This window comes from Eriocheir sinensis, chromosome 7 (genome assembly GCF_024679095.1).
Source record: "Eriocheir sinensis breed Jianghai 21 chromosome 7, ASM2467909v1, whole genome shotgun sequence".
Classification (NCBI taxonomy): Eukaryota; Metazoa; Arthropoda; class Malacostraca; order Decapoda; family Varunidae; genus Eriocheir; species Eriocheir sinensis.
This window is the reverse complement of record NC_066515.1, coordinates 13,820,775-13,831,489: the sequence shown is the minus strand read 5'-3', so window position 1 is coordinate 13,831,489 and position 10,715 is coordinate 13,820,775. Positions and strand designations below refer to the sequence as shown.

Genomic DNA, 10,715 nt, shown 5'->3' with positions numbered 1-10,715 from the left:
TTAAATACCTACCATGGGTAGGTTAGGTTAGGTACCTTTAAAGGTATTATAGGTACTACCATTTCATTTTTATTTTCAGTTATACTGGTATTTGTTTTTTTTTAATGACAATTCCAATTATTTTAGTTTAGTTTTAAGCCCCTTTGAGTGCTTTCAGGCATCAATTATTTTGCAAAAAATAACCACCATAATACAACCACATCAAATACTTACCATGGGTAGGTTAGGTCCGTTAGGTTAGGTGGGTTATCTTTGAGCAGAGCTACTCAACTGGCGGCTCGCGATACGAATCCGGGCCTTTGAGTGTTGTAGCTGGACTCCAAGCTCCAAGAGTGGAAAAGTAAATATCATTTAGGTCTTGGCGATGGATTCTTGCAAGTGTATTTCCTCAACTGACCGTAGGACCTACAGTCATCGAGGAAATACACTTGCAAAAAAACATCGCCTAGAACCTAGAACTTCATTATATTTAGTTATATTTTTCCACTCCTGGAGCCAGGTGCCCAGCAATAATATTTATCCGGACCTCTGCATACATTTGAACTTGTCTATTTGGACCTTTGCTCATAATACTAGAGTAGTCATGTCCATGAGGTTACCTTAAAGTTTATCATAGAGGAAGATTACCAAAAATGATTCTCACCCGGTGGTAGATTAGTCGGTTTTCTGAGGGCAAAGTACAGACACAGCAGGAACAGGATAAAGAGGAGCAACCCAGTCAGCATCTCGACGGCTTGTGAGAGACTGTCCGTTTATCTATCATAGCAGCGCACGCACATGGAATCAAGGTCGACTTAATCACTACAATTCTTACTTCGTCACGGTGAGGGGTCTCCCTTTTCTACTCTCATTTTTATTTCATTTACAATCTGCTATATCTCACTCGACCTCAAATCTAGGGCAACTGTTCTATCTTGTAGAGCCTCACATAAAACATATGAAAGACATGAAAAGTTAAATAAATAATTGGTAAATTATTAAGGCGACATAATTTTCAATAAAATTTGTATAAAAGAATACTTGCTCCCTAGTAACACACACACACACACACACACACACACACACACACACACACACACACACACACACACACACACACACACACACACACACACGTGTGTGTATATATATATATATATATATATATATATATATATATATATATATATATATATATATATATATATATATATATATATATATATATATATATATATATATATATATATATATATATATATATATATATATATATATATATATATATATATATATATATATATATATATATATATATATATATATATATATATATATATATATATATATATATACATATATATATATATATATATATATATATGCTGGTGACCACTTAGGAAGTCAAGGAAACAAGAGGATCCCGAGCGCTTTTGTGTATTACATCATTAGGGGAAAGATACAGAAGTGGGGGGGGGGGGGGGGGCGATTGTTCCCTCTTGCACGAGGGAGCACGGGCCTTTGCCAAAGGCGGCCCTTAGCAGGGAGCCGACAGACCGACTCTATCGGCGATCGAAATCTAGCCGACCAAGTCGGTCTGCCGACGAGGACTGGCGTGTCTCTACCATGGAGGTAGGATTAGGAGGAGGCGGCGCGCGGTGGGAAAATGTGAAGTAGAGTCCGCCATCTTGGGATTGGCAAGAAGCAGGTGTCTGCCGCTCCCAGCCTCACCTAGGCATAGGTTTGACCTGACTACGCCCTACCTAGACCTCACTATAGACATGAATCACTGCATTCAGTCATTCGTCAAAGTCAATGGACTGTGTGGACGTGCCTCGCGGGCTGCTCACGATGCCAGTGTCCTGTGGTGCACGCGGCTGCAGCGCGAGGTTTGATAAGGAAAAATACCCTACACTTACATTTCACAAGTAAGTAATATTACTAGTAGGTGTAATCTGAAACTAAACTGAGTTGAAGATAAACTACGCAGTAACTGATAAATGGAGTAAGATTTCATTATTAAACTATACAGACTTCAGCCTACTGAGTGTGGTGTTATAGCTTCTTATTAGGTCTTAAGGAATGAAATCTTCTTAAAAGTAGTTGTCTTAGCAATGGTGAATATAGATAAAAAATAAACTTCTATCGTCAATATAGGTTAACATTTATTATAAAATCTTAGTTATATGCGACAAGTGAAAGTTGATCCGAAATTCATGACACAAGTAACGCTTAATAATAAATTAGCAAGTAATATTAAGGTAAGGAGCCGTCAGTTGTACACGAAACTTATTAAATTTAGTGGCCAATAAATACAAACCAAACCTACTTCCAATTTCTCTTGCTAAATTTAGGATGGATAATTGTATAATAGTGTACTTAAGATTATGTACTTTACAATTAACTAATAAATCAGGTAATATTAGTTGTGCTATGAATATTTATTATCCACAAAAGATATAAAATCAGGGTTTAGGTTACTTGACAAATGGTCGTTAATGCATGTACGTATATTTGTATTTCTAGTATGTAGCTCATCGCACTGAAAATACTTATTTTCGCGCATGAGTACTTGTTTTAATACAATTAAATATTAATTTGAAAAGTACTTGAAATAATAATAAAAATGTCTTAGTCTAAAAGCAAGAAAAAAATTGTAGTACCTTAGCAGATAGCGAAATAATTGATAAAAAAACATTTAATAAAGCTACTGACATTTAGGGTTGGCGCGGCCATCCTGCCAGTCCAGGGCGTTGGCCAGCGCGGGGAAACTGGCTTCACTTTCCTGGGATACCTCACCCAGCTCGCGCCGTCTCCTCCTAATCCTACCTTCATGGTCTCTACAGAAGTGGAGAGTACAAGAGCTTGAATACAAAAAGAAAAACATTTGCCTGGTTCCTATATGGCAACTCCGCCTAATCCTATGGTTTCCTGTTTTTATTTAATGGAACAAAATCTAGTACAGTTTATTTCGCAGGATACTAGAGAATAGTAGAATATTACTTTAATATACTTATAAAATTATAATAACAATGCCACAAGGTAGAATATTAAATTGTTTAAATATATAGGCTAGACTACCAGTTCATCACCTGACAGTCCAGAAATATGGGCGTAGAAAATCTTTAGGGACAAGTGAGGTCAGATGGTGATCCCAGATGTGTCTGTTTGTACGTATGCATGTATGTATGTGTAATAATAATAATAATAATAATAATAATAATAATAATAATAATAATAATAATAAAAGGTTTATTAATGTATGGCAGCCGTTTGGCTGAAAATATACCAAAAATTAAAAATACAATAAACTAATGGTAAATAGGCCACACTAGAGGGAGGGAGAGGGTGGGAGGTGGTTTGGGAGAGCTAAAAATAGAGACAAAAGGGAGAGCGATGGTGGTGTGAAGGGGGCACCTAGAGGGTGGCGGCGAGGTGATAATCTGCACCGCGGCCCTTTGGGTTTGACTATCACTGCTGGACATTGTTTATCATCCGCACTATCGCTGGCACTGCGCTTCGTTTGTAACGGTCAGTTCGCGGCGCTCTGAAGGGGGTGAGTTTGTTGTGGTGTCTGGTGAAGCGGGTGGGGGGAGGCGCGTCGGGTTTTAGGAGGTGGCGGTGGCGAGGATGGTGAAGCAGGGAGATGCCGAATTTACTGAGGGCGTCCTGGTGCCTGTCAGAGAGCCTCGGGAGATTCAGGGTGGTCAGGGCAATGTCGTAGGTGTGGTAGTCATGGCCTAAAATGACTCTGAATGCTCTCTTTTGAACCCTCTCAAGCTGCTGTTGTTGGGTGAGGGTAAGTGACGATGACCTCGCTGGGGAGGCATACATGAGTTTTGGCAGTATGAATGATGTGTATATACTGCACAGCTCAGCAGCCGATGCCCCCAGCGTCCTGAGTTTACGCAACATGTACAGCTTGTAGGAGGCTGCTCTGACGGTGTTGGAGACGTGGAGCTTCCAGTTGAGTAGGTTATTCACAGTGATGCAGAGTAGTTTGGTGGACTGGACAACCTGGAGGTGGTGGGAGCCAATTGGCAGCAGCGGAGGTGGCACATCTCTTTTGGACGCGCAAACTTGCATCACCACGGTCTTGGTGTGGTTGATTGTGGCACTGTTGTCAACCGTCCATGCCTGAAGGTTGTCGAGCGACGCTTGAAGAGGTGCATAGTCTGGATCCCTGTTGTTGACGGGGACGCCCAAGGTGCTGTCGTCAACATATTTCCAGCGATGTGGTGTGTCCATGAGGGAGTTGTTAATGAGCACCAAGAAGCAAAGCGGACCAATTTTAGTGTCTTGCGGGACGCCACACGTCATTTGAAGAGGAGGGGAGACAGAGCCCTGGGAGCGAACTATTTGCTGGCGTACGCTGAGGAAATCAGTCAGCCACGATACAATATTAGGGTGAAGCCCCAGCTCAATGGCCTTAGTAATGGCAACCGTGTGGACTACAAGGTCAAATGCTTTGCTGAAGTCGACAAAAGCAACGGCAAGGGAGGTGTCTTGTTTGTCCAGGTGGCTGGGTATGAAATCTAGAAAGCTGACCAGGCAATGAGTGGTTGAGGAGTGCTTCATGTTGCTAAATTGTTGGATGTCTATGAGGTTACTAATATCATCATAAGCCCAGTTAAAAATAAAATCCTCACAAATGAAGCTGGGAATGGGCGTGATGGCGATTGGCCTTAGGTCATTAAGGGACTGTGGGCTGGAAGTTTTGGAGATGGGAGTGACATAGGACGTTTTCCAGTCGCTTGGGCAGGTGTTTTGTTCAAGTGAAGCATTTATTATGGAGCAAATGGGGGTGGCAAGTTCAGGGACAAATTCCTTATAGATTTTGATTGAGAGGTCAGTGGGCGTGGTAGGTGTGTGCGTCCTTAATTTCTTTAATTTATTGAAAACATCAACCTCCTGGACGAAGGGGGGTGGGGAGGGGAATGGTAGGTATGTGGGGAGGGCGGTGAGATCAAGTTTTGGGAGGCTTTGACAGATACCCGCGAAATGGGTATTTATCTCCTCGGCCGCTCGGTCAGGTGATAAATGTGAAATGCAAGGGAAGGACGGTGAATGTTTGCCGAGTCCACAAAGAGACCTGACCTTGTGATACTACTTCTGTTGTTGGCCTGTTTAAGATGGTGTATTTTATCTGGATAATAGTTTGCTCTGGTAGTTTTGATCTCCCTGATGACGCTGTTCCTGAGCTGTCTATAGCGGGCAGGGTCTGTGTTGTGAGCCCGTTTTCTCTGCGAGATGAGCCTCTTGACGGTGGGGTTAATCCAGGGGGCGTCAGATGGATGGACTGGGAATGTCTTGACGGGGAAGAAGGTGTGGTAGGCGCTGGTAATTGTGTGCTGGTACTGCTCCCATTTGTGGTTGACGTCTGCCTCATTTGTCACCTCAGTCCAGGGGTGTTGAGTAATCCACTGCCCGAAACGTCTGATGGCCGAGTCGGTCAGGTTGATTGGGAGGTCAGTGGGCGTGGTAGCTCTGTGCGTCCTTAATTTCTTTAATTTATTGAAAACATCAACCTCCTAGACGGAGGGGGGTGGGGAGGGGGATGGTAGGTATGTGGGGAGGGCGGTGAGATCAAGTTTTGTGTATGTGTGTGTGTGTGTGTGTGTGTGTGTGTGCACACACACACACACTGCCTTAGCAAGAGAGGAGATATGAAGCTTCCAATTCAAAAATTTTGAGTTAAGGATAGGCCGAGGATGTTTAGTGTAGAAGAAGGTGACAACCGAGTGTTATCAAGGAATAGGGGATAGGTATTTTGAAGATTGTATCGAATTGACAGGTGGAGAAATTGAGTTTCTGAGGCACTGAAGGACACCAAATTAATTGGAAATGATAGCAAGGTCCGAAGTTAAGCGCTTTGCAACCTCCAGTCTAGAGTCTTGTAGTTCCTGTTGGGATCTATATTAAATGGCATCTCCCATCTAGCAAACCAAGCTGATTCTTTTTGCAAATCTTCTTGAAATCTTTGTCTACGACAGAGAGGACATACTTTGTGTCGTCAGGAAATTTGCTAATAAGATTATCAGGTCCAACGTCAATGTCATTGATGCAAATTGTAAACAAAACTTAGCCCTGAGGTACACCACTAGTGACAGGGAACCACTCTAAGTTAAATCCATTGCTTACCACTCTTTTTCTGCCTGTTGGTCAACCAGTTTGCGAACTATTGGTGTACTTTACCTTCAATACCTAGCTGCTTGATTTTATAAAGTAATGTATTGTGTGGAATTTTATCAAACGATTTCTGAAAATCAAGATAAACTACGTCCAGTTATAAACTGAAAGTAGGTCGTTATAAAGTGTCAGTAAGTTTGACAAGCAGGATCTCTTGTTACGGAAACCATGTTATGAATTCTCAATCAATGCGATGCTTTCAAGTTAATTAACAATTTTGTTTCTACTGTAATTATGCTCTCGAGTAGCTTACCTGCTACTGAAGTTAGACTAATAGGCCTGTAATTATCCGGTACTTTTTTTACTCCTTTCTTTAAAAATCGGTGCTACGTTAGCCATTTTCCAATCCGAAAGGACGATGCCTTGTGAACATTTAAGAATTCATCGGAAATTATTATAAATTCGGGTAAGGTCTGAGTGCGATTATGGTTAATACTATTGTCATCACTGATGTTGGTGGTATTGGTGGTAAAACTGGCAGTATTAAATACCAAGGAAAATTGATTGTTCAATAAGTATGCAGTGAGCTAGCTTTCAGGTACTAATTTACCATCGCTGTCGGTTAAGGGTTCAATTCCACTTCGGATTAGTTTTACAATTTGCGGCTACATTTTCTTCGTATTAATGCCTGGCCTGATTTACTATTCTTTTCACTTGTAATATATATATCGTCATATGTATATGAATGTATGACTGTACGTGTGGCGACACCCGGTCGGTGTCGCACAACAGGATGTTTAACAACACGTCGTGCTTTTGGCCGTGGGAAGCTGTGATGAACTGACACTAGGATCAGCAAAGGATGACTTTCATCAGCAGTCATCAACCGGAAGCCACACCCTTCCGGACGAACTACAAGCATATAAAACGAGCGAACAACGCGAAGACGGGAAAGAAGACAACGGGTAGCGGGCGGTGATCAGCCGCTCCTCTCTGGGTGTGGCTGGCTCTCATTTCGTGCGACTCGCTCACGTAAACTGTTGTGTAAAGCTGTTAATATAGTTAAAATACATTCATATGTTTTAATGACCATGTGAGAGAGAGAACTAAAGTGAACTAAAGTGAACTTGTAACAGCTACCGCTCGGCCACACCTCACTTAAGTAACGGCTATTGTGTTATCTCACCTACTACAATCAACTTGTGAAGCAGGCCACGGTAACACCGGCCCTGTGACGAGTGGGATAACAGTTCGCGCCTTAAACTTAACACTTAACACCAACTACTTTAAAAAGTAAAAACACTTATAAACGGGTAACACACTCGTCGCCTTGCTTCATGATAGTTTAGTGTTCAGGCGTGTTTTGCACTTTCTTTAGCATGTATAACAAATTTCTCCCCTTAACAGAATGTGTGACTTCGCTGTTAAACCACGGTGGATTTTTGTTGCTTCTCTCAAAAGGGGACAAATGTATTCTACCGAGTGAGTAAAGCATTTTTATTTTATTTTTGCCGGTCTTCCTTTACCTTGTAATCATCTGGTAATTACATTTATGTCAATTTACGTAGGATTTCTGCGACATTTATACTTTTAAAATATGCCCCATTATTTTGTGTTCAGTCACTTTTGTTTTTTGTTTGAGCTTTAGTGTTAACGCGCATTCATTTGTGATCGCATTAACTGAAATGTTCTCCTACCGTAACTCTGCTGACTAGATTATCTTGGGTTACTTAAACAAGGTATAGTTTGTTATCTTCTTGAGTTGTTTCAGGAACCATTTGCCTTCAGCACCCGAAAGTGACGCCCGGTCAATATGATGGAGATTAAGTCTCCTATATCATTGAGTCGCAGAGAGAGAGAGAGAGAGAGAGAGAGAGAGAGAGAGAGAGAGAGAGAGAGAGAACTTGGAGTGATGCGACAGCGCTGGGAAGAGGTGCGAGCCACACCCACACGTTCTTCATAGTTATTTGAGTGATTTTAGTAGCACACCAAAGAGGGATTAAGCTCTGTTCTCTTGGATGACAGCCATAGGAGTGGGTACCATGGGCCTGAATATTTTGTTTTCATCACAACTTTGCAAGATTTTCTAGCAATTGTATCAGAATGCAAACTGAAAGTAGATGGTATAATATTACTAATTGTATTAATTAAATGCGAATTTGAACTCCTAGGAAATAGTTTCTTGACAAATGATTACCATTAGGTTTATTACAATCACGCATAACAATGCAAACTCTTATGCATGTAAAGGAAATCTATTAAACAGTTTAATGTGCTCAATATTAGTCAAAATGAATTTCTATGCTGTAACGGATCGGAATATTGATAATCTCTGGGAGGGAAGGGATGGCAATGGGTAGTTTCGCTTCGAATGTTAAATATTCTGGAAACACCTCTGGGAGAACTGCGATTAATGGCCACTTTGTCTGGAGCTAGGAACTCAGATAGAGGGACCGATTAGCAAAAGTTTTGCCCTCTTCAAAAAAGCAACCTTGAGAGTTCACTGTTGGTAATGACGAAATTATCACGAGTAATGAATATCTCCCAACATATAATGGAGACACGCTAATTTATTCATCTGTATTAACTCAGGGTTGTCTCTTGGTTTCACCTAGGCAAGTCACTGCCTCTTCAAGATCACCCCACAGTCCACCACAATCACCTCCGTAATGTCGCTGTGATTAATCGCAGCCCTCAAACAATTCATACCTTCAACCACCTCACCAAAGACATCACTCCAAACACCACCCACTCTATCTCTGGTGGTGATGCCAAATTGAGCACCTCGGGTACGGCCGCCCCACTGCCACGTCCCCCACAATGCCCCCGCACTGGCAGATTTCTGGTACTTACCTTTACTTAGGTTGGGCAGTAGAGCGGCTCCCCCTGTCCCATCATTATTCTCGTAGTCTCCAAACCACAACCTCTCTCCAGGCAACCCCTTGTCCCCAACCCCCCACAACCTGGTGTTAGCATAAGAAGGGCCGCGCTCCCCAGAGCACAGCAACACGAACTGTCGGGCCATCGGAGTATCGGGGCTGAGACGGATGATGACCCTCTGATGCATGCTGGCTGGCCAGCACAGGTCCAGGAACACCAGACAAGGTGGGCAGGCTGGCACAACCTCACTGAGCTGTACACACAAAACACAACAGGTAAATAGATCATTCGATCATGTTTTTGTCAATGTCAGGTGATTTCCTTTCTTTTGCACAGCGTTACTTTTAGTTATCTGAATACTGGCATGACATCAGTGTATATATGCTAAAACAACTTTATTTTTCCATACTGTACCATCATTCGTTTTGCACAGTCTGGTCTGGTAATCATCAACACAATGTTCAACACCCTTGAATACATCCTGAATACTTTAGTTTTGAACTGCCATAATATTACGCATTACTGGTTTGAAAGTTATCTCCCCACCCTGTTCATGCGTAGCGTAATTTTTATAAACCTAAATTGATTCTGCCGACAAGAGGTGAGGCAGGGGAAGAGGCAGATCCTGTAAAGTGTAGACATTAGTGAGAGTGAGAGTCATCAACGGCAAGCCTACAAGATGACCAAAACAAGTTGATCTTCATAAGAATTCATGAAAATATAACATGATCATTTATTTTTATAAATGAGTCATCATATTTCCCATCCAAAAAAACTTTAAGTCGTAAGAAGGAAAACATATAATAGAACAGCAGAAGGCTCAAAACAATGAAGATACCGAGTAACTCTTCCATTAGTAAAACAAAGACATTGAAGGAGGAGTGTTTAGAAGTTTAGAGTAACAGTGAGGAAGATAACAGCGATGAAAGATAGCACGAAAAAAACATTGCGTCGGAGGGGTTTTAATGAGGTGAAAAGCCTTTACTGTTCTTTTTGAAAGAGCTGTGTCAATGGAATTCCATAGCATACGTGATGCTAACCAATAGTATTTATGGGCTATGGTAATAAAAACAATACAACAAGTTCCCTCCATCACCTGCAGTTTGGCAGCTCCAAGGGGCAGGGATAGGTCCTGCAGGGCGTGAAGAAATAGCCGGTCGTCTTCAATGGTTATCCTTGCGAACCGGTGACGACCCTCGACCTGGTGCATGGCAAACACCCGTTGAGCCAAAAGCAGCCAAATAGATGGCCGAGTCGTACTGTGAAGGTCCTCGGCCTGCTAGGAAAGAAACACCAGGTGGAGAGAATAACAGTAAAGTGAAAGTAGATCCTCTGACCAAGAACAAAAATAACAAAAAAATGAGTCTGACCCTCTCTTTTGGTTATTCTAGCTGCCCATTGTTTGCTTTAGTAGCGATTATAACGGGAATTTTGTACCTTTTTTTTGCTCTTTGCCCATGAGCTGCCTACTGTACTCTAATAAAAAGCATACCAAAAAAAAAGACAGCAGCATCAACAAAAAAATACAGCTACAAATATCGCAGGAACAACAATAATTACCACTACTGCAACTACAACTACCACAACTACAACTACTACTATCACAACTACAACTAATACTAATACTACTTCTACAACTGCTACTACTACAACTACAACTGCTACTACAACTACTACTACAACTACTACTAATACAACTACTACTACAACTACTACTACTACTACAA

The 10,715-nt window shown here is 41.6% G+C and overlaps 1 protein-coding gene across 4 annotated transcripts in view; it reads right to left on the bottom strand.

The window, feature by feature from the left end:
* Nucleotides 1-2,127: 2,127 nt before the first annotated feature.
* Nucleotides 2,128-10,715, bottom strand: part of LOC126992715 (uncharacterized) — a 47,681-nt gene continuing 39,093 nt past the window's right edge. For 2 of the 4 annotated variants that reach the window (XM_050851541.1, XM_050851527.1), the window contains 2 exons: nt 10,085-10,267; nt 8,235-9,241 (listed from right to left, as the gene is read on the bottom strand). In XM_050851541.1, the coding sequence (XP_050707498.1) occupies nt 8,729-9,241; nt 10,085-10,267 (696 nt within the window). In that variant the 3' untranslated portion in view covers nt 8,235-8,728. Of the gene's footprint in view, nt 2,820-8,234; nt 9,242-10,084; nt 10,268-10,715 lie in introns of those variants that run through there. The other 2 variants (XM_050851537.1, XM_050851531.1) reach the window with 2 other exon arrangements.